The sequence below is a fragment of the Calonectris borealis genome, chromosome 25 (assembly GCF_964195595.1).
Source record: "Calonectris borealis chromosome 25, bCalBor7.hap1.2, whole genome shotgun sequence".
Classification (NCBI taxonomy): domain Eukaryota; kingdom Metazoa; phylum Chordata; class Aves; order Procellariiformes; family Procellariidae; genus Calonectris; species Calonectris borealis.
In genome coordinates, this window is record NC_134336.1 from 1,797,140 (window position 1) to 1,821,816 (window position 24,677).

A 24,677-nucleotide genomic window follows, 5' to 3' on the forward strand; every position below is an offset into this window, starting at 1 on the left:
CCAGTCAAAAATAATTGAGCTATTATAATAAATTAAGGTTCTCTCAACTGCTCAGCTCTTTAAGAGGCTCCATTATAATAAAAATTAAAATAGTAAAAGTTTAAAAATTAAAAATTATCAACTAATTATTACTTTTCCTCTCTACTTAATTCAAATGCCACAATTTAATAGAGAATACTCAAACAGGGAGCATCTCAAAGGCTGAAAAAAGTCACAGTGGACTGCTGCTGAGTGGTCCCATCGTGTCTTCTCTCACACTGGAATACTCTGATAGCCGGTTCAGTGGTAAGGGAAACAGAGCAACATGTTTGGGCAAAGATTAAGCAGCAAATAGCAAAAGGAGTTATCTTAGACCAAGACAGTAACTGAAATAATCAACTAATAAATTGGGTGTTTCTTAAAACACCCAAAATCTAATCAAAGACATTATTTTTAATATTCTGTCAAAATATACCTGCTTGTATGCTGTCACACATGTTGAACTGCAGAACTTTTTTGACTGTCCCTCTATTTGAAGCATGTGACATTGGCCAGAGCCACTGTAGCAGTATCCTCCACAATTCTCACAGCAGTTCATGGTCAAGTTGTTAGCTGAGCGGAACTTCGAGAAGCAGGCATCGCTACAGAGCTTGTGTACAACGTTCTGGTAATTCACTTCGTGTCTAATCTGGAAGAAAAGAATAAAAAGAATATCTGTGTTCACCTCTGAGATAGCAAGTTGTCCTGATCTAAAGGAAATTCAAATGAAAAAGAAGTTTGCAATTACCACCGCATTCTTCTGGCACATGCTGCACTTGGTTGAAATGCTGTTAGTATGAATAGTAACAACAGGTTTCCTTTTCAGTTCATATGTAGAAAGACATGACTGGCTGCAGAAATCCTTACTGGAGTTCGTATTGTCAAACTGGGCAGTGATTACATCCTTTGGATTTAGAATGTCTCTACGGAAAAAAGAAAAACAAACAAATAGATAAAGAATTACTGTTGGTTTCACATCAACTTGCTGTCGTTTCTTTTTCTGCAGACTAAACGTTCCTAGAAGAGGGCGGATTTTTTAACTTAAAGCTTTTCTTTTTGCTGATCTAAGTATCTAACTTCATTTTTCTTTTCCTATTAGGAAAATAGTTAAGAAGTACAATTCTCAAGTAGATATTTTGTGAAACATTTTGTACCTGGACTGAGGAGTGGCTTATAAATACACTAAGCTGTGTCATTAAATCTTTTCAAAAGGAACTGGGAAAAGATAGCTGTTTTGCAGTCTTTAGTAAAAAAAAATTTGGAAAGCAGGATATGTGGAATAATTCCCTTTAACAATGAAAATACCAATCATAATGGGGTAGGGAAAAAAAAGGGAAAAATGAAAGGTCACAATTTCTAATCACCGCCTAGTTCAGTTCAAAATGGTCTGACTAGTATCATAACTTTCCACCTCTGATCTCCCATCTATGGTTTTGTTTATTTGTTGCTGGATTTAACAAACTGAACTTTCTCCTTATTTCTTCTCTCTTTTGAAACATTTGTCAGTCACAAAAAAGTTTCAAAGCCCTTAAGTCAAAAAAACTAGGAGGAAATATTTATATAATTTTCTTGGTTGGAAGGATGCCTCCTTCTCACTTGTCATGTCAGAGGTAAACCATTTTTCAACAGAATAAATACAAATTACAGCCAAGACTGCTAAACTTTATTACAAGGCTTTTTCACACTGAGACAGCAAGCGAAAAGAATAATTAATGAAGTCTCAAGTTTAAGTTCAGCTGACCTTGTAAAACTGAGAGTAATAAATTTGTTGAAGAAATGATGAACAAAGCAGCATTCCTTTTGCAAAGTAACTTTCATAACTAAAAATAATGCATATGAATAATTCTCCTCTATAAACAGATCGTAGCAAAATCAGTCTGCAAAGTTATTTATTTGCCTCAAGTTATGGTATAGTAATATGACATCTTAAAGAGCTAGTCACAAAGGTCTCCTTTTGCTAATTTGGACACAATAATACAAATGAAAAAAAATTTCAATAATTAAAATGTTTTTAGAGCTGAAGATTCAGGCCTATGTTTCCAACAGGAGTGTGGAAATTCTAACGAACTTTTTCCAAGTAGGCTCACAAAAGCAAACCTCGCCTTTCCACTCTAGGCCTAGGTAGAAAGTAACTGACGTAGGTGCTGAAACCCCAACTACTTGAAAAACTCAATTCTTCATAAATTTAATCTCTCTACATCTTACAAAAGTTTAGCCACCATCAAATAACAGCAGCAGTGACATATTTTGAAAAATGTCACTAAAACCTACAGACATCTAAGCTCACAGAATGAAGCCAGACTGGATAGTTGAATTTTTTTTAGAATATAAGGAAATATCCTGCCTCAAATATGTTAATTTACCCATGTTTTATTTCATTTTAGGGGATTCAGTAACTCTATTTTCATCTGGAAGAAATAATAAAGAAAATATTTTTTGAAAACGTAGTCTTGTTAGTGGTTTTGAGAGCGCAATAACATTTTAAAACGGCAGGAAAGTGTAGTACCTTTTGAAATACAGTTCTTAATATTTGGCTCATTTAAATTAAAAAAGACAAGATGCACACTTCACAACAGAGGCTTTTAAATCTATGTGTACGTAAAATCCAATTAACAAAATGGAACTGAAAGCGGACAGACCAATTAACAAGGAACAGTATTGACCACGATTTTTTGAAGAGAAGCGTAACAGAAGTGGGCATTACAGAAACAGCACGTTGCGTAAAAAGAGAATTGAAGCCTTTCATTATCTGCTTGAATATCAATTATTGCTAGAACAAATTAAAACACTGTCCTACTTTGAGCAGCTTGAGCAGGTTTTCTTGGTAGAAGCTGGTGGGCGAGAAGCTGGAACAGTGTATCCAGTGAGGCACAGTGTGGAGCAGAAGAGCTGGGTAGAGCCTTTCCTCTGGTATGCAGTTTGCCCCTTCTGCAGGATTTTTTTGCAGCCAGAACAGGAAACCCGAACAGCTGTGGTTGGAACTGAAGGAAGCATTTTACTCATGCCAGAGGATGCCACAGCAGGCTGGAAACCTGATGACAGCTGTGGAGCTAAAAAAAACACAGAGAAAACATAGAGTAACTGTGATATATGTATTGCACATAATTCACTTGTGTTCAGGGGGCAAGCACAAAGCTTATGACTTCATTTGGGTTGTCAGGGTCTAAGGGAGAATTAAATAGCAGATGAACTCTCCATAAATACATGCCCTGTGCTGGTTTTCTGCATAGTAGATTGTTTCAACCACTCTTAAGACCGAGAAAGCACTTTTAACACCCCTTTCACGTTCAATTTTCCTTTGCCTCAAAAATACAATTATTTTTCAATCTCTGAATTTCATTATCTCTAAAATAAACTAGTTCTTTTTTTCTACTGGGTCAGACATAGCAAACAAAATGCAGAACAACCTGCAAGACTATTTGCAAAGGTGATATATTTTACAGATTTAAATACAGTTAGTCTTGCCTATTCCTTACCAAGAGGACTGCCACTGACTGAAAATACAGCACTGATTTTCAGCTCCCCTTCCTGAGTTTTTGGCTGTTGGCCGTACTCCTAAAACAAAGGGAAAGGAAAAGGAGAACAAACACACATGTAATAACAGGTTACATGATTTCCATTCTTTCATAACGCTGTATTGAATCTTAAGGTCCAGGAAGGCAAGAGTGAGTCTCCTAAGCCTGCTCCAAAGGCCAGGTTTACAGATGTAAAACTGTATGAGCACCACACAGAGAACCTGCTCAGAGGTTCACAGCAAACTACAACCAAGGGTGTCGTGTAGAAATGGAAAAGCGTGGCCGCCTGGCACATTCCTCTTTCCAGCTGTACTCCAAGACACCCCAGAATTCAGCCAGACAAAGCTTAAGAGAAATCTCTGCTTTCCAGTCACACAAACTTTCCATCTAGAAGTGCTTTGCAGTCCTTGCCCCTACTCTGTGAAACAAGACTTATCTTCACATTCATAGACGATAATAATGAAATAGAGACTGGGACCTAGATGGCGAGAAGCATTCTGTACTTAACCATGAGTTAAGTACCTTGGAGGAGCCTAAGGTGAAGCTTTGCAGCAGATCAAAGCTGGCACTACTAGAGCCAGACCATCACAGCCCTGACTTAGACTGGCTTCAGTGAGAGGGGAATAACCTCACATTTTCTACAGGATGAGAGAATCCCTCCAGACAGTCACTTGTGGAATAGCCGACATACTATAAATTGCTAGCTTACTCCACAGCAGCTACTCCTACTTTGACACCATGCTTCTTGCCAGTGCTCTCCCTGGAAATCTGAACCGTAAAGCAGCTTGTAACACTCTACATGTAAATCTTAATAGGCTGAAAAGCATAATCTCTTGGAACTACAGAGATGATAAGATTTAACCTACTTACAGTCATTTGAGAGTAGTGAGGGCATGATGTCATGTTATGATCGAGCTAAATTCATGGTTGCTGTCTGGCTGCAAGGTAAGCTAATCCAAAATCACTAAGCAAAATTAAGCTCTCCCTTTTCAGTGGCAGTGGACTGCTCCCTCATCTTAAGCCATCTCCTAAAATCACACACTAACATCCACACAATATATGCTAAAACTTAACACTTCTCTTACTCCTGTGGGAAAATTACAAGTTTCTATACTAGGCCAATCAAACTATTTCTCAACAGGTTTCCCAGGAGAACAGGCAATGGTAGTCGTTCATCATGTGAACCATCAGATGGAAACACTCAAGTCTCAAGTAAGAGAAGCTTTTAAGCTGTGTCTGGGCATGCCATGATGACAAGTTTTAAAGCACCACGGTTTTTTTTAATATTACAATTTAAAAACTAGTTATTTGCAGAAATACAGTTTTTTAAGCATTTTATCTGCAGTGTTATCCTTAGCCAATACAGAGAATAAGAGAAACAGAGGCAAATCCTGACATCAACTATGCATGATCAAGCATATAGTTTCACAGCAGTGTAACAGTGTTGAAAGCCAAGAACCTTCAGCTCCAACTATCGGTTACATCAAGAAATGCTCTTATCTTTCAGGATGCATGAAAAAACAAAAAAACCCCACATTAATTCCAATCTAAAGCAAAACAAAATGAACCTTCATCAGTTTTCATACTTTTCCAGTATCAGGCAGAGTTGATAATTACAGGATTTTACTCCAGGAATTAATATTTTGAAGAATATGATATTTGATATTTAAATTCTTTAAGTCTTCACTTTCACTTATTAATATGATCTTTGATAACCACAGACACCCTGCATTGCATTCCCCACAAATCCACACAGCCAGATGCCATCTTGGGAGGACAAAATAATAGAAGATTTAACTAACCTACACATGGTTTGACATTTGACGCTTAAGGAAAAATAAAACCAAACAATCTCATGGACACTGAACAAGATTTCACCGAAGGGCGGTGAAATCTGAATAGTTCTAAATACTTAGTTTACTTCTTTATTTTATTAAGCCAAGAGCATTATGGGAAAAGAAGAAAAAATGTTGGGAAGACAGGCCCAGAAAGAAGAGGAGGTATAGCAGAAGTACACAGCATGACACTAGAAAAACTAATGCCTGCCCAAGAATACCAGCACTCTAGTGTCGATGGAAGTGGGATGAATCGCCTTGGGAAGTTTTGCACACCTTTAACTGTAAAATTTGGCATGTAACCCAAATAATAGCAGTGAGGGGACAGCAATTGCAAGACAGATCATTTCCCTGGTGTCACACGGCAAACCAGGGGCAAGGAGATCGGTTACAGCTCAGCAATCCTTGCCCCAGCACTACTCAATCCATAGGTCAGACTTTCTCCATTTTGCAAGTATAGAACTTTTACCTGTATCGTCATAAAAAATGTCAGTCTCAAATGAGAAAGTCACTTCGACACATGCTTAAATTGACTTCACTGATGTGTACGTATTTAAATATTTTGCAAAGGTAAGACCTCTAGGTGTTAATTTAAAACAAGAACAAACAACGAACCACTGTGCTCGCAAAGGTAACCTTTAAGAGAGAAGTAGCAGGAATAACGCTGTTTCAACTACACATCTCTAACTGTGACAACTCACAAAATATTCAGTAAAACATGATTTACATTTTATTTCCTAGTGAGACCGAGTTGAGATAAAGTATCTACATTGCCACAGATTTAATAACGAAAGTTTTAGAGCACTTTGCTTTGTCTCTAACTGAAAAACAAAACATTTTCACCGACATGGTAACATGACATCAAAAAGTTGGGGGGTTGGGTTTCATTGTAGTATAAAAGGGAAAAATCCTTCTACTAAACTATGTTCTTCAAGTTAAATTTCGGTCAACAAACCAAATAAATTGCTGAATTTACGTCCAGCTTATGCGGTCAGCTGTCAGACCAAAATGAGAAATGCAATGGGAAACTTACCTCGGAATTATCAGGTTCATCTTTAATTTTGTCTAATAGTCCCTGCTGTGGGGCCATAGCTTTATCATATTCGTCATCCAAAGGCTCCTCCTTAATTCTAATATTTGGTGCAAAGGAATTCCCCAGCTCTTGTCCAATAGATTCCTTACTAGAAAATAGGTAGCTAGACTCCTGAAACAATAATATGAAAAAGAATTCACCCTCCTGCATCTGCCATTAGGAGTTGGGCTGCTGCCAAGGGGAGTTTCTGTTGCAGACCAAGAGAAATGGGTCCTGCCACTGGAAGGTGGGAGAAATGATGGGCAGCAGCTGCTGCCTCTACCTCCCTGCAGCACCCTCTGTCATCCCACCCCCAATCCTTTTCACTCCTCTGGACAAAGCAGAAGCCACCCAGCTGTCTAAGTTGGTTGTCAGTAAGGGCATTCGGCTGTTTGGGCAGTGTCTCCTGTTGATATAGCTGTTCCCTGTCTCATCTTGAACAAAGGCAGCAAGTCAGACGGATGCATCCAGCTCTAGATTCGGTTCACCAGTCAGTCAAACCATGCTCAACATGAAAGTGGCTATCAAAAGAATCCTCAATCCAAAGAGAGGTCAGCAAAATTTTACAAAATTATATGCACTGTTTAAGTAGCAAAGATGTCTAAGAGTCAGAAGATCAGTTTTCTTGATATTCAAATTTACACTCAAATACAAAATACGTATTTTGAATTATTCCAGTATATCGCTGCACTTGCAAAAGTGTTTGAAAGATCTATAGCTTACCCTGAAGTTAGTTTCTGGAGTTTGTGGCGCTAACTGCGTCCGTAATGTTTCTTCTACTTGATTATGAACTGAGGAAAACATATACATTAAATATAAATGAATACAGATTCCAATGCATTTCCTTTAAAACTATCTAGAGTCTCATACTGATCCCCAACCCCATAGTCTGACAGCACCTCAGAAGTATTAAACTACTCCCTTTCTCCTCCCTGCAAATAAGACAGTAATCCTTAGAGAGAATTGATATTTTTTATTATTCTATTGGGTCATTCTTTTCCCATTCCAGCAAAATGGTTGTAAAATTCTGAGGCGAATTGTTCATTCAGAATTTTCTCCACCCCAGTGAGTTCTGAACTCTGCCATGTTTCGCCATTTAAATCAGAAATATTTTTCAGAGCAACACCTTTCATCCTTTTCTTTGCTGTTCTGGTCTTTTGCCTCTTCCCCCCTTCTCAGAAACAGTAACTTATGCTTTTTTAGCAGGTATCTTTTTAAAAATACTGGATTTGCCTGGATACTGGATGCTGCCTATGAGCATTTACTATTGCTGTTTCAATTACTGACTACTCTACCTGAGGCTGCACAGCTTTCAGCCACAATCTTATAACTGTAGGTATTTACAATTTTCTGAAATATGTCTTTTGCACAGAAATATTCTTGCTTTCTACCTGAAGGTAAAAGTAAAGAGACATCTTTAACTCTTCTTTATTTTAAAAACAACCATATTGTTTCTCTATCATTTGTGGAACCTGGAAGCACTGATTTTAAGGTGCTGTTACTAAACATACAAAGTCTAAATACCAGAATTGTAAGCTGTGAATCTGAACAAGTAGCCAGGAGGCTCTCACTCGTTGGCCTACCCTCTCTCCATACAGTCTTCTGAATAAAATTAAATCACACATTCCAGCCTGGTTATTCTTAACTCCTTCATTCACTGTCCTGCTGTAACTTTCAGAGCCTGGGAAGTCAAAACCAGGTGTGTGGGCAGCAAGACTACTGGTGACTGTCAGGCTCCCTCAAATGAGAAATGGATTACAGGCATCTCTGGTTCTCTCCATGCTGGCTGGACAAAGTCCAAGACGCAAGTATCTGAGGAAGGAGAGCAGTCTCCCAGGACAAGCAGATCTCAAGTTACTCCCTGGCTGACTTCCTGCAGACACTAATACGTTTCTAGCAAGCCCTTCCATCATGCTACTATGAAATGCATATTGCTTTAAATACATATACATTAATGAAGAATTGGTACTTTGCTCAAAAAAAATCTTTCCTGGCCACCAACTTAACCTAAACTTCATCATCTTTTCTTTTGAGGAATTCCAAGGTCTATAAAAAACAGTGAGAAAAAACAAAAGGAAGCTTGAATTGTCACCCAGCTTGCTTTAGTAAACCACAACAACAAAGGATATGTTGAGGCTTTGAAACAAGCTGTGGAGAATGAGACCCCCCCCCTAATGCTGCCAGGCCCTTTTGCAAATCCTAGTCCTAATACAGAGTTCATTGTATTTCAGGGTTCTTTATAAAATGCTTCCCTACATACAACTATGCATATCCTCTTCAACAAGACGATGTTTTTAATAACCAGCCCTATTGCTAATTTCTGTCTAGTTCTTTCTGCCTCTTTGCTGGGTAGCCAGGTCTACGATGTCAACAGTTACCTGCTTTGTCAAGAAAACTGCTTTTCAATCTAGAATCCATATCTTTAGGAATTTTTTCCAACCGTTTTTCACGTTCTTGAAAATGTCCTTCTCTATTCTTGTCCTTTGCTGAAAAAGTCTCTTTGCCATTATCTCTTGTTATGCTAAAATCTTTTCGAATTGATTTAAATACAGGGCCCTGCTCAAATGGGGAAGTGAGATCCTTTTGGATTGCATTCTGTATCTGAATTTCTTTTTCACTGTCCAATTCATGTTCTGAAACTCTCTTGCCCTCTTCCAGATGGTCTTCATCATGAATCGCTGAAGAAAGAGTGTCTTTTGGAGTGAAATTTTGATCATCTTCGTTGTCACTCCCAACAACAGGTATGCCTGCAAGATCCCCAGAGTTCAGAAAATAATCATCATCATCATCATCCAGCAGTGAGTTTTCAGATCCTGTTCTATTCTGTATTCCATAAGATATGCTGTCGAGGGCAGGTGTTAAGTTGTGGTCAGTGTCCTCAGACATTTCTGCATCCAGAATTTCACCACCTAGGGCGAAAAAAACCCCATAAACAGTCAGAAAATTCACCAACTTTATGTGTAACAAAAGAAGAGTGTAAGTGTCCTTTGCTAATCTGTCTGATGCTGTAATTCCTTGAATAAGCCTTCTTGGGCCAACATTACTGATAAAATATTGCTGACATAACAAACAGTTCTGTCCCACTCACCACACAGTGAAGCAGAAGCTGAGCTGCGTAAAACTAACCAAAGAAAGAAAAAACATTCATCTCATTTGTAACACTTGTGAAGAAGGCAATTGTCATGGTTTAACCCGGCAGGCAGCTAAACACCACACAGCCATTTGCTCACTCCCCCCCCGCAGTGGGATGGGGGAGAGAATCGAGGGGGAAAGTAAGATTCGTGGGTTGAGATAAAGACAGTTTAATAGGACAGAAAAGGAAGGGAAAATAATAATAATAATAGTAGTAGTATAGTACTAATAATAATATTAATAATAATAATAACAACAACAACAAATACAAAAAAGTGATGCACAATGCAATAGCTCACCACCCGCCGACCGATGCCCAGCCTATGGCCAAGCAGTGGCCCTCCGGCCAGCTTTCCCCTAGTTTATATGCTAAGCATGATGTCATATGGTATGGAATATCCCTTTGGCCAGTTTGGGTCAGCTGTCCTGGCTGTGCCCCCTCCCAGCTTCTTGTGCATCCCCAGCCTTCTCAGTTGGTAGAGCATAAGCAGCTGAAAAGGCCTTGACTTACTGTAAGCACTACTTAGCAACAACTAAAACATCAGTGTGTTATCAACACTATTCTCATATTAAATCCAAAACACAGCATTATACCAGCTACTAGGAAGAAAATTAACTCTATTCCAGCTAAACCAGGACAACAATGCAGGGATGGAATGAGTAGCAAGGGCTAGGAGAAGGGCAAGATAGTCTTTTTCAGCAGCAATGATACTTATAAGAAATGTTTTGTGAAACTATGGACTTATATAAATAAATAAAAATACTTACATTTTTCTGTAATATCAAATACCGCATCAGATTTATCTTCAAACTGTAAAAAGGAAAGCACTATATCATTATCTTGGTCAGCTGCCATGTACTTTGCTAAAAAGTATCCGATCAAAAACAAATCAAACAAGAAGGATCACAATTCCTCCTCCTTCCTTTCTTGCCCCAAGCAAAGTTCTACGAATTAAGACTGTTACATTACTGAGAAGTCACATTTACCCTAACAAGCTCAGAAGTACATAGAAAAAGCAAACAATGAAAATTTAGAATCGGTGTTGCTTCCCAGAGAAGGTGAAGGAGAAAGGAGAGGGAAGGGAATGTCAAAATTTTCACTTCTGCATGAGATACTTGTACCAGGTCAAGACCATAGATTCTCCCCCCTTTGACGCTCTACGAGCCTTCATTTCCTCTGAACGTTATAAATGGAAAAATAGCAGCATATGCAGCTTCCTGTGACACGGGCTGCACAGATCCAAAGGTTTCATCTCTCTAACAGGGAATGTCCCCTTTCCAGGAACACTGAAATGTAATGCTTAACTTCCTAGCAGTAATGAGACAATGAGTGTCAGTATGAGCGTAACCAAAGAAGAACCAGGTGATGACTCTGAGGGCTGTACAAAACATCCATTTACGTTAAACATTCTCCGTCAGACATTAAAGTTGGCGGCATGCTTGCATGCTGTCTGAAGAAGTATGCGCGCTCAGCATAAGTAAAGTTTCCTTTAGAATGTCCAACTCATTAGCATCCTTCCTTTCTGCCCAAAAGATAACAGCAATTCATTTAAGTCATTTCTCCTTTCTCTCTGTCTCCAGCTCTATGCTTTGTTTTCTGGTAGATCCTGCTCACACTTCAATTCTTAAGCCATCTTAAGGAAAGTAATGGGATTTGATAGCAAAGGGATGATCTCTAATTTCATTTAACTCAAGTCATTCAATTGATAAATCCGATATTCCACAGGACTGTGATGGGAACTATCAGGTTAGTAGCAGCCAGCTCCGGGAAAGGATGACAACACATTGTCCCAGGGTTCACCTGATGGCAAAAAGTCCATCAGTCTCTTTCCAATATCACCTGCAGGTCTACAAAGACAAGTTAGCTCCTTCAGCTTAATTTGACACACATGGAATAGTGAGGACCTGTCCAGCATTGTGACTATCAAGACAATTTGATACTGCACCAAAACTTTCCAGCTTCTCTGAGCAGATAGTTGAGGCTGGAAAAGTGAAATACAGAACCAAAAGAAAAAAAAAAAGAAAAAACTTACACTTTTCCACAAGGCTGATGCAAGTCTATTCATTGTAATTATCTAGAGGAAAAAAGAGTAAGGAAACACCTTCCAGGAAGGTTTGCAAGGCCTGAGTTCTGTTACTGCTGTAATGATCCTAGGAGTGTCTCCAGAGATGCAAGTTTAATGTTGATCTAGAAGTCCACTTGTTTACAGTCAACTAAGTCAACTAAGTTTACACTAGTGTAGAATTAATCCCCATAAATATTGGATATACTTAGTGCTAATACCAGATGCTGAGGACAAGGATAGCGGTGGTTTACTGTTTTTATAGAAGAACAGAAAAAGGAACTTGTTGCCATTTGATAATAATATCAGAGTATGAAGCCTTGGGAGGCAAAAACGACAGCCTAGGTGCTCTTCTCTATGCTGACCTTCCTTGATCCTTTTCTTGCTTCTTGTCAGTAATGCTCTTTCTTCTCCAAAAAAGTCTCAGACAATTTGCTGGTAGGGCAAGAGAAGTTTTCAGCTGAGATGAAGCATTAGATCGTCCTTTTCTCGAAGTAGGTTTTGATCAAAGTAGTTCTTTAACTCTTGTGAGATCCACAGTACCTGTGGGAAAGTATTCTAGGTTCTACCACAATCCTGGTTACCTTATACATCTAAACCCTAGGTATTTCCCTCCTCCGGTGATAACAAATCTTTTAATAATAAGTGACAAAACCAGAAATGCTGTTATTAGGAAAAGAATACATTTTGCAGTCTGGACCTCTCTAACTGTTTCATTCAAAGAAATGACAACATGCAAGTCAGCACAAGGGGCCACCTGCAAGAGCGCATTAGGGATTACCATAAATATTTTGGTCAAGTTGGAAAACATTTACAATCTACCTGGAAGGAATCCAAGATGCTTCCCAACCACAAGGTCATCCTAGGAAAAAAAAAAACCTATTTTGTTTCTTTTCTCCTTCTTCCTTTTTTTTCTTCCTTTAAAAGGTTTTAGGGTACAGAGGAAGATCTGTGTCTGTGGTAAAAGCATCCATTGGAAATATTTATAACACAGGAACTTCAGCATCTGATAATACTAGCAGTCTTATCTAAGCCACCATCTAGTTTCTGATGGTGAACGGCATCAGAATTCCCACAAGGTGTAAATCCAAAGAGAGAAAACCAGGGGAAGTGTTTGTGGATACATATGTATCTACATACACATAAATATATATATATCTCCCAAATAAATTACTCATTCCATAACAGTCTATAACTGGACTATGCCCTGAAATGAGGGCTCATGTACTCTTTTTCTGAAAAAAAAAGTGTTGGGTGTTCTCTCAATTATATATACTTCTATTCCCTTCCTGAATCCTATTACAAACTTGTTTAATGCCATCTCAGGAGGAAATTTTGTATACCAATAGTTACATAAAAATGTATCACTTTAATCAGTTATATAAGTTGGCTTTCACTGGATTATGGTTTTGTATTACACAGAAGTGTAAGTAATAATGCCCAGCTTACTATTTCTGTATTATTCTATTACATTTCTGCAAGGCAATTCCCTCTCTCACCAGTCCTCATACCTCCTCCTTTGATTAGCTGCCATCACTCTTAATTCCCTTTATTTCTTCTGCTCAGATTTTTAAAAATTTGGTGATTAGTGGAACAAAAGTACTCTAGAGGCAAACATGAAACTAATTCATCAGATGGCATTTCCTATGGGTCATTTTTGACAGATCTAAGAAGAGGTACCTCAATATCCCAGATTAAGTCCTAGATAATTACAGAATGGAAAGTATCAGAAAGTTTTCTGTTAAAATACTCTAGGCTTCAACTTCTCAACACAGTCCTCAAAACGCCCTTGCTGTTCTAAAACAAAACTCAAAAAATATCATATTTTAAAACACCTTCATTCAATCACTTTGGCTAATATTTTGCCAGAGAATAACTTAATGATACTTGATGCTTTTAGGTAGTGAGCATTCCCTAAGAGTTTAAGACAGAACAGTTTAATTTTGATATTAGCAAAATTAAATGTTGTAGGATATACCTTTCTTAGTGACTCTGTCTCATTAGCTAGCATCGTACACAAACCAATGCTCTGCCTACTCAGGTTGTAATAAATAAATGAAACAAGAAACAGAAATGGTGACAAAACAATTAGTTATTCCCGGAAGCAATGCGTTTTGCTTTAACTTAACTACTCTTTGCATAAAGACAGTACTGCTTTTATAAAAAAAAAAATTCCACTAGGTATGTCGGGGGTTTTTTTATAATTGTATATTAGGCTCCAGGGGAACAGTGTAACATCCTCAGCACTAACACGCCTTTGCTTGGAGCGGGTGACAGAAGGACACTGTTTACACTTTAATACAATGTGCTAATTTGAAATAACTAGAAACCTGTTCAAAGTTACCATAGCATCCATAAATCAAACAATTAATAGATTATTTCTGTGCAATATAAAGAGAAAAGCTGCCTATGGCTACAACCTTGTTTTATATGCAAAATAGAGAATTTCTTTAAAAAAATAAAGAAAACAATGTAACAACTTTACATACACAGACACATATCTTTCTAGCAAGCCTTTTGAAGTTTGATCCTAGGTTTTACTGCATCCATAAGCAAACTGTGGAAAGGAAGCAGATGTTAAGAAAACTGCAATTAAAAATAGTCAGAGATGATTCTCAATTTCTTGTCTGTACAATTTTCTTGTCCCTATATATGCGGCATAACCCCCCACTTCAGAATTCATTGAACTGACAAGGAAGACACTATTTTAAAAAAAGAGTCATTTAAATTGTAATTGCTATTCTTGAACCAGGTGCAGTGAGCTCAGGAAGCATCCCCTGACCTTTTACACATGACATCCCTGGAAGGGATGCCAGGCAGCCAGCCAGCCGCGCTGCACTTCTGCTACGGGAAAACTCCGCAGCACGAGCAGAATTAAGCAGCGAGTCTCTCCCAGAGCTGCTTTCTACTGAAACACAGACAGACCTGTCGATTCATACCTTCCGAGCACCTAGGGAGGGAAGAGCAGAGGGTAACAAAGAGCCAGCCTACTGCAGATACCTGCTACAGGAAAAGAACCGCTGCGGCAGGAAGAGAACCCGGCGGGGTCAGGCGAGCCATAGAGCTCGGCGCGCGGTGCGGGGCCTGCAGAGCCCCCTAGCCGCCCCGGCTCCGCGCCGGACCGCCGCGCCGGACCTCCGCACCGGACAGTCACCCGCCTGGCCAACGCGTGGCCCGGTGCCCCGGGAACCCCTGCGGTTTGCTGGTGGGGGGCCGCACGTTGCTCTTCGTAGGCAAGAACGGGTTCAGAGCTGTGTGTGGAGAGAGGGAGAGCCTGAGCTTGGCTGAGGTGCGTCCTTGAGGCTTCCCTGGGCATCTGAGCCATGCCCAAGACTTCAAAGATTATTTTTAATCTAGTCTAAGGGTAATTAAATGGATGCTACAATGAGTATTTTTAAAGGCAAATCCCAAACAATCGCCTATACATGTAAAAAGACAAAGGCAGGCATTTTTCAGTTTCTTGTGGCTTCCTATCTTTCTGTTCAAGAAACAGTTTTACCTTGCATCTCACTTGCTTAGGCATCTTCGATTTTTAGGTTTCTGGAAAGAAGATTTAGGCACGTGCTGCTGCCATTCCATTTGTGTATTTTTTAGAATTCTGAATGATTCACCAGAAATTATGGGGAGCAGTTCAGCATGTAAGTGTTTCACCCCTTTCTATCCCCAGGATTTTCTGACATTCCTGAGTTTTCTGAATATTCACAGGCCAATTCCAAACAAAGCCCCTGTCGACCTTATGGGTTCCATATCCACCAAACACGCACACACAAGCTGCACACTGTTACCAACCTACATGGGGCAAAGTAGATGAGTCTGTCAGGCACACAGAAAGTTACGGCATGCCTTACTCTTTCTGAATGATCAGTGGTTTTAATCTATAACTACAAAAACCAGAGGGGAATCCAAGCCCTTCTCCCACCCACCCACGAAAAACATGGATTTGAGAAGGAAGCAGCTCCTCACGGGAAGGCTTCACCTTGCGACGGTTTTTGCAGACACCAGAGTTTGATGTGCTGATCTGAAGTCTGCTAGACGTGTGGGCTTTGCAAATTGAGAAACACACACAGACACAAACCACACATCAAGCAAACAAACCAAGACATCCACAATAAAGACTTTCTTTTAAAAACAGAGAACTTCTCCCCTCAAAACCTCACCCCTGGCTACGCACTGAACTTTCCTATTGCTGGTTAAGACACTACAAACAACTGTTGATGCTGGGATTTTGGTTACACTAAATCTGTAAGTGAGCTGAAATTAGGAAAATTCCTATTTCTCATCGCTTAAGTCAGAAAAACTAAACTGAAGTTACATGGATGTAAAGATCACCAAAATCAGAGCAGGGTCCATATCACAACGATGTATGTTTCTGCTGTGATACTCAGCAAGCCATTACTCCAAACCAAATACTTCAGTTCAGTTACATATTTTAGCATCCCACAAGACAGATAGCAATTTCCAGGTTACAAATGTATACTTTTGGCCAAAGCTTTCGAAAGTACAGCTATTTAGAGATTATGTTCTGCAAAGCACGCAATCCCCTTAATTCCACTTAACTCAGAAGCTGAGCAGCTCATTAAGAGAGAGCCATCACCATTTTTTAAGGTCTTTTAAGGGAAAGCCAGTCCATATAATACAACTAAGAAGCAATGAGGGTAACAGTCTGGGGTGAAGGACCAGTACTATAACCTCGGAAAGATCCCGGTACTCAATGTCTCCCCCAAGAGGATAATTAACCATGTTAGTAATTGCTTGCTACTAGTTATGTTACTAATAGGGAAAAAAAAACCCTTTGTAAAGTACGCTTTAAAGAAAGTGAAACATGCATAAAACCTAAGTCGTCTGCTCTTCATTATAATTTGTCCTCAAATAAGAAGCCTACAAGATGGCTTTGCATGCAAATCAGGAAAATTTACAAATGTAGCACCTTCTGCTTGTTGATAAACACAGCAGGGATTATCAGCCCTCCTTCACAGAATGGTTTATATGTTAATAGGCCCACACTGGTGAATCATCTTATCTACCATTAGGTACTGCAAGTCTTTTCCCTTCTCGTAAGAGTTCGGTGCCAACAACAACAATTGATGGTGAAAACTGGAGAGCCTGCATATTTAGTTCTATTTCAGTATTTCTGTCCTTAAAGAGAGAAAAGCAATCATGTGATCTACTTTAGTCTTCAAAGTACCTTCCTAACTCAGGATTCCTTTTTGCCTGTTCCACTGCTCTTCCACACTCCTGTACAGTTCTACGACTTTCTCCTCTCCTGTTCTTATAAAAACTGGTATTTCTCTCTTTCAGGTGGCTACAATTCCAGTCCCATTTGTAGTTGTTGCCCTGGTTGGCTTCTACTTTTTCTTTTCCTATGAAGAAGTCGTTCTTACAATAGGCAGCTTCGTTGGACGTTCAACCGTCTTTGCAGATATTATTACAAGTATCCAAGGCTCTTCAGAATGAAATGCCTGAACACCTGTAAAAACAGGCAGAAAAAACACTCGTACTGTGTGATCAGAGCTCTCAGCAAAGCTCCTGCGATTGCTTCATGAAGCGCTCGAGAACTGCCCTGTTACATGAACAAACAAACCTGTCTGCACAAAACGCCTGCAAGAACATGAACAACTATCACAGCGAGACAGTAAAAAATAATGACCCACGTCTGTTTGATTCTTCTGCCTGCAAATAAGTGATGGAGGTGAAGCTTGCCTTATATAGGCATCCTCCCCCCAACGAAACTTTCTTTAAACATATTTAACCAATCAATTTGGTAAGTTTCTAGATAGCAGAAATTTTGCCAAAAACCACAAAAGAGTGTAATTTTTTCAGAGAGCATTATAACAACTCCTACCAGGCAATATTAAACATAATAAAGACCTGTTAATAGTCTGCATTAACTAAACTGTATCTCATAAAAGCTTTCTTGAGCAAATAGCACCATTTAATAAAGATTAAATCTTTCAACTTACTTTTTAGACTGTTTTAACAAATATCAAGATTCAAAAAACTACACAAATCAGTTATTAAAAAAATAATAAGAGAAAGCAAGTACTCCAAAATTTCTCCTGTAGGAATAACTGTACAGTTGTGCTAATTCTGTCTCAGGTTCTTCTTACCTAAATTTAGACAACTAAACATTAGTTTATTAGGCTAGTGATTCAGGTTTCCTCTCTTTCCAATGGAAATGAAGAGGTTCCTCCAGCAGCAATTCATCCTGCCCTGGGACTGGGCAGATGATCTTTCAGAGATTCCCATCTCTTACACTGAAGGCAGAAAGAGTCCAGAGAACCTGGGCAAGACTAGACAGATAACTATTTTGTGGGTACAGCTTACAGCGTAAAGATTGCAAATGGAAAACGTTTATTTCTACACTCTCCTTTACACGGCTAAGAAAGTAAAAACAAGAATCTCCTATCACAACTATTTGTCCTGTATTTCTCACCTACAATTTGACACAGTCTGCAAAGACCATTTCAGCACAGCAGACACAGCAGACACACACAAGGGCAACTTCGCAGTGTTTGTCAGTTCAGAAGAGTCCAGGATTCTTGCACCTTGCTTGTGCTCTCCTGTGCCACTCTCCCAGGGGGAGTTTGTGCTTTCTGACCACCATCATGGACAGCATAAAGATTGGGTCTTAAGTAACTGCTAATCCTGGTGGCTCTCAGATCCAAGTACTTAGTTAACTCAGGGCCAAGACTCAGATTTTTGATACTAAACTTCTCCAAGCTCTTAGAAGACTTCAAATATTTTTCTGAATCTGGACCAGCTATTAAAAGGGAAAAGGACCAAATGTAAAATTTAAGTTTTGGTTTTGTTACCAAAAAACTGATGTAATAAACTTTGGTTATAATGATAATTGATTACCGTACATTTTTTACTAAAAACTTCAAATGTATAGACACAACACACTTTAAAACTATCTAACGTATACGTAAGCCCTATAATACTTCAAGCTACTTTTAAAATTAAACAGATGTATCTAAAGCAGATAGCAAATATGGTACCCAAAACTAAATACATTACCATCATTCTTCAATCAGTATTTACAGAAAGGACAGAATATATCATGCAATTTTTGGATCAGTACCAGCTCGGTAAAGCAAAGTTAGAGTCTTTTAGACTTTTTATTTCCCTTGAAATTTCTGAGTAGCACTTCCAGAGAGTCAGAGTTAAAGGAAAAGAGTATGGCAACACAGGTCATGTACTCTAGGTCCTAAGGTTAGCACCAAGCTGCAGCCTGCTCGACACTTAAATCGGTCTCCCTTTTCCTGATATGGTTCAAGAGCAGCTCGTGATAGCAGATTTCCACCTCTTTCAAACTCAGCTGTCATGTGGCTTTTGCTTCAGCCTGGTATGAGCTTCTAGAAATAAAGAAACCGCTCCTGGGATCAGCAACATGCAAGGATTAGTTTAGCATGGCCTCACACCTACAGCATTCATGAAACACTCTGCTGGACCTTTCCAATAACAGAGTTCATTTTATCCTCAAGTTATTTTCCCAGATTGACTCTTGCTCACTCTCTTTTTTATGTTTCCACTGGACAACTAAAAAACCTAACCTTGCGGGTATACGCTACCCATCTCCCTCTTTTGCCCCTGTGGAAACACAGTTTTTTCTATTAAAGAACGTAAGGCAAAACACAGGCTAAGATGATAAGACACTGAGAGCACACACGATTCTGCTAACATGCCCTTGATGAAATATTCTCTGCTGGAGAAGACTTATTTTGAAGAGTTTAGATGATCTTAGAGAATAAGCGTTATGAGAAAAAGCAGGAGTGAGGTACAAAAGTGCTGCTTTTATGCTGTTATGACACTTAGAAAATGGATGGTGGAAATCATCTGAACAGAGTCAGTCATTGACAGAAAACCCTGAAGAAAGTTCTCTAGATAAAACTTGCTACAACACTTGTTTAGGGAAAGGCCAACATGAATTGGAATGTCTAGAAGGAATGAAGGGATACAACAGTCATTAAATGAGAGAAAAGTTGAGATAACCACTTCAAGAACATTGGGAGTGATTTCAGAATTAATTTCCACTACCCTAATCATGCAAGGGGCCCTGAAGTGGGCATAAAGAGCTTACTTAACTTTTCTGTATTTTATACAACGTGAAAAGCCCTAATGTAAAAGACTGAGATCCACTATGCTTATTTTTAGAAAGTGAATTCAAAGATTATGACATCAAAGCATCCTTTGAGAGTGCACAAGCCTTTGCAGAGAAATGTTTTCATCCTCTTTGTACCATTCAAGAGTAGTTCAGTAACAAAACTTTCTAAATGAGATGATCTCCTTCAATTTTTAATTAAAACCATGCAAAATTAAAAATCTGCAAACAGCTCTTTTATTGATGTAGACACCCAGGTGTTCACCTATTCACACCAAATTAACTTCCAAGAGTCCAAGTGTCAAATTTCAGTAGTTAGCACTGTATAGCCCAAATTGTCCTGTCTAGTTCAATGGGTTGACAGAGTATTGTCGTAAATAAATGATCATTCTATTCAAAATATAAACTGCTCAAGACAATGACATTATATACAAATTAAAGTTGAAGCAGACATCTTTCAAGTTAATCTTGACATTATGAAAAAGTATGAAAAGTTAAATATGTTGATATACTTTCCTCAGAAAATACAACTGGTTTGATTTTGGGCAGAAATTAACCTTCTGTAAAATAACAATTTAGCCATAAAAACTTTCCATATACTATTAAAAATCAAAATTAGACAAACTTCTAGTCAGTCTTACACTGGCAAAAACTTCCATGTCAGTCTTACACTGGCAAAAACTTCCTTTTTTAGTTTGTTCCTCGTTATCGTGGATTGAGCTAAAAGATGGCAACTGCTTATCAATGGGTTTTGCAAAATGCCAGTTTCCGTGTATGCACTTTTGGAATAATATTTGCAAAAGATTTTAATATTGAAAAGAGCAATTCTGAATGCACCAGCACTTGCTAAGTTCCTCTCTGAAGAAATTATTAAATCAGCCTTTATTTTTTCCATACAAAGGAACAGAATGTTTTATAAGAAACGCTCATTATTCCTTAGGCACAGGATTTGGAAGAGTCCATCATTTTAACTTCCTGTAGAATGGGAACTGGACCACTATGGGGAAGAGAAATGGGATATGCAGGTTTTTCAAGACCTCATTATTTCTGGCTTTAATGGAAGATATACAAATGTGCCTTATTTACGGTATGCTAATCTCACTCTTCACAGGTTCCATCAGTCATTCAAGCAGCCAGGAAGAATTCACTTCTCCCCACGTTCCTCAAGAACATGTTGGTGCATAAACTGGTTTTGGGATGGGGAGGAGAGATGAGGAAATTCACCTCTCAGACTTTGAAGATTACAGACTGATACAGTGCAGTACACTGGTGCTACTATTTATTTTTAAATCTTACAGAAGTCTTTCTGGTACAGTTAAGATTAACCTCACTGTCAGACTTGGGACCAGGAAGGTATTTTCCTTCAAGCTAGATTGGCAAGCTGTGTTTCCTCTTTCCTTACTAAGTCGCCTGTGGCAACTTCCACTTTCCTGGATCATCCCTAAATTTTACCAAACAAGTTCTCTGCTTCTGCAGGAACAGAGAATGTTGTCAATGCCAACAGCACAAGAGGCTTTCCATAAGGTACAGGGACATGTGGAGCAATAAGTGATGGAGACTTCTGGACTTACCACCTAGTGGATGATTAGCCAACCAATAGAGAAATGTTTTCTCCTGAGACCAATGAAGATGATACTAACTTGACGATACTTTTTTGTTATTCCTTAGCAGATAATTGGCAAGCTTAAGAAGAAAAAAGGCAATTATCATCTTTTTTTTTTTTTTGGTAATACCAGGTAACTTGACAGATAAATTGAGCATATGAAGGCAATGAGCATGAAGAGACCACTAGACACTAGGCTAGAGACTGCACAACCTTTCTGAGCAATCTGTTCCAATGCTTGACTGTCCTCACGGTGTAAAAGTATTTCCTTATGTCCACTAACATTCCAATTACTGGGAATGAATTTTAATTTAAGATTTCTTAAGTTATTGTGTTACATGCAGCTACTTCCCTTTAAACTTCCTGCAGACAGCCAGAATCTCGATCCCCCACACACTTACATGTTTATGTAATACTTGTGAGCAATTCCACAAAATTCCTTGAGTTTGCTCGTTAAATAAGTGCAAGTGTCTGAAAGACAAGGGTCTGACACAATTCAGTGATGATGTTCATTTCCATAACCGCAGAGCAGCCAAACAACATCTGTGCAACTCCTCCAATTAGACCCTGAAGGTCAACTGTTCTGTTTAGCAACAATTAGTTTCACCGCAAGCCCAAGTTTCATGTTCTCTGAAATAAATTCAGCAAATTAAACTTCTCTCACATATAGGAATGGAAAACTTGAGCTAGTGTTCTTCTCTTTCTCAAGGCTGGAGAATGGGAAAACTTCTTCATCTTTGGGAAAAGGGAACTGGACAGCTCAGAGTCTTGTAGTGGACTACGGACCCTTCCACACAACTTCAAATGTGACTTAACCTCATTTCTATCAGAAAGTTTTCAATCAAAAGTTACATGCATGCAGGAAAGAGGAGGTGACTCGTTGCAAGATTATTCTGAGCACCGCTTAAAAAGTTATTCTCCCTCAGTTACTTCACAGGCTACAAGGCGTGGGCCACAAAGAACCTTCCATTTGTTTAAAAGACAAAGTATTTCTTCAAGTAGATGAGTATGCCCACTGTACGTACAGACCAAGTCTCAGGATTAACATGGCGAATGGTACTCACACAATGGTTACAGCCTGAGTACCTAAGAACTGGATGGAACTGCCATCTTGACTCACTATGGTTTGACACGGACAACTGAAATAAATTTTAAAAGAGCAGCAAGAACATTGTGTTTTAAACAAGGAGACAGACGGTGATGATGGATCCTAGTTAGCTATAAGTTTATTATTTAAGTGATGCCAAGACTCTTATGAAAATGATGCCTGGAAACTCTCCTTAAGGAAAACTAAGAGAAAACTAAAGAAACCTTGAGGGGCAGCGTGGCTCAAAGGCCAGCGGGGACAGCACTGCTGGCCGGCCTGGTGCGAGCAGGCAGCTGCCACGCACCGGCCGGGGGCCGCTTGTCCCCGGGCTGGAGGGGGTCCCGCACGCCGGGTCCGGCTGCTCGGCGCCTGGGGAGGCTGCTCGCCCCCCGGCCCGGCGGGACCTCCTGTCAGGGCCCTGGACAGCGGCGGGAGCCGCGGCGCCTCGCACGCTGCATCCCCGCGGCCGGCGCCGCTCGGCGATGCGTGGCCGCCCCGGCCCCGGCCCCCTCCCGCCCTGACCCCTCCCCTTTGACCTCCCCTCGCACCCCCCACTCACCCGGGCGCGGGGGCCGGGCCCCTCCTCCTTGGCCTCCGCCATGTTGCGCCCCCCCTCAGCTGTCCCAGCCCGGGGCGAGGGGCCGGGGGTCACTCCCTCTCAGCCTTCCCCCTCGCTTCGGGGGGCGCCGGAGGGAGGGTCCGCGGGGTGCCGGGGCCGGCCCCGCGCCGTGCTGCGGGGGAGGGGGCTGGCGCGGGGGCCCGGCGGCTCCCTCAGGGCGGCGGGGGGGGGTCGGACCCGCCAGGCCGCGAGCCCTCTTAAAGCTGCAACGACAAGCCCAGCGCGGGGCCCCAGCGCGCATGCGCCGCGCGCCTGCGCACGGCCGCGCGTCCCCGCCTCCCGGGCCCCCCCGCGCAGGCGCGCTGGGGCTTCCTCAGGGCCAGGCTGGGTGGCTCCCCCAGAGCGCCAGAGGCCGGGGGGGGCCGGGGCCGGGGGCGGCCCAGCACGGGCACCCCCGGGCGGGCTCGGGGCAGGAGGCGCGAGGCTCGTCCTGGGACGTGTCAGGCCCTGGCGGGCCTCGACTGGCCCCATGGTGGCCACAGGGCCTATGACCTCGTGGCATGGCCGCCAGGCCCAGTCCGTGGTGGCAGAGACCCGCTGTGGCACCGTGGGCCGGCCACACCTCGCCGCGCCTCACACTTCACCAGGCCGAGGCTCTCTGGCGCGTCTGGCCGTGACATGGTGCTCCCGCGCGGCGCTGCCAGGCCGCTGCACCCGCCTCACGGCATGACGCCTCCATGGCACGATGCTCACCCCGTGCTCCTCAGCATCCCGCTCGCCCCGGGACACCCCGCCTCGTACCCAGCAGCAGTGGTGAGGCTGCCCTGGGGGATGGATCCAGTGGTGCGGGGTAGGCCAGGATTGTTGCGACTTCCCCTCAGGAACGCGCCAGAGGTTGACACGTTGGACTCGTGGCCTTCCTGTTGGAGAGGGTATGTATTTGTTTATTCGACAGGATGCTCAACACAGTACAAACCATAATTTAATGAAGTAATTGCGTTCCAAACCCAAAGTAATGAGAGGTTTTAACGTACCTTTCGGGCCAAGTCTGTTCACTTTTAATTTTGTACTGCCGTGGAGTCTAGAAGCGCTTCCTTCCTGTGCTGAATCTACTGCACAGTGGTTTTGAAGACTGCATGAAGTATTTGCAGGACACTCGGTTTGTTCGCTTTATTGGAATCAGCCTGAGAATATAGACCGATCTGGTTTTTGTTTGTTGCGTCTCTGCTGTATCACTCATGAATGAACCATTATGTAATTTTTTAGTTAATTTAACGTTTGTTGGTACAACTGTAAAACAGCCAAGTTTTTAATGTTGGAATGGAATGGATGGTTTATATTTGACCACATTTTTCCTCATCTGGTGTTGATCAAAAGTTCATATAAGGGTTGTTTCTACAGACTCTGAGGACTTAATCCTGTGAAGATTTGCATATCTGTTTAACCTGAAATACCTGAGAGGTCACATTTCAGTTGCAAAAGTCAGTGTAACCTTTCAAGGTTAAAACCTAAATATTTAAGGCTTTGTAATGTTGCCTGTCATTTTCACGCTTTCCAATAATTAAGTCACTCAAAACATTAGCAAGACATAGGCCTATTAAGAAAAAAATTGAAACTATGTGTACGATACAGATTGTTGCCTTTTTTATTGTGAACAATGTCAAAAATTACCAGCGCCCACAAGCAGTTGAT

General features: G+C 40.8%; 1 protein-coding gene across 10 annotated transcripts in view; it reads right to left on the bottom strand.

Moving 5' to 3' along the window:
- The window catches only part of LOC142092764 (zinc finger MYM-type protein 4), a 44,069-nt gene extending 20,794 nt beyond the window's left edge, over positions 1-23,275 (bottom strand). For 4 of the 10 annotated variants that reach the window (XM_075173185.1, XM_075173183.1, XM_075173188.1 and 1 more), the window contains exons 1-9: positions 22,986-23,261; positions 10,341-10,383; positions 8,819-9,349; positions 7,164-7,231; positions 6,402-6,572; positions 3,495-3,573; positions 2,816-3,068; positions 767-941; positions 455-667 (exon numbers count right to left, since the gene is read on the bottom strand). In XM_075173185.1, coding sequence (XP_075029286.1) covers positions 455-667; positions 767-941; positions 2,816-3,068; positions 3,495-3,573; positions 6,402-6,572; positions 7,164-7,231; positions 8,819-9,349; positions 10,341-10,383; positions 22,986-23,027 — 1,575 coding nt within the window. In that variant the 5' untranslated portion in view covers positions 23,028-23,261. Of the gene's footprint in view, positions 1-454; positions 668-766; positions 942-2,815; positions 3,069-3,494; positions 3,574-6,401; positions 6,573-7,163; positions 7,232-8,818; positions 9,350-10,340; positions 10,384-12,000; positions 12,166-22,985 lie in introns of those variants that run through there. The other 6 variants (XM_075173192.1, XM_075173184.1, XM_075173186.1 and 3 more) reach the window with 6 other exon arrangements.
- Between the last annotated feature and the right edge of the window lie 1,402 nt (positions 23,276-24,677).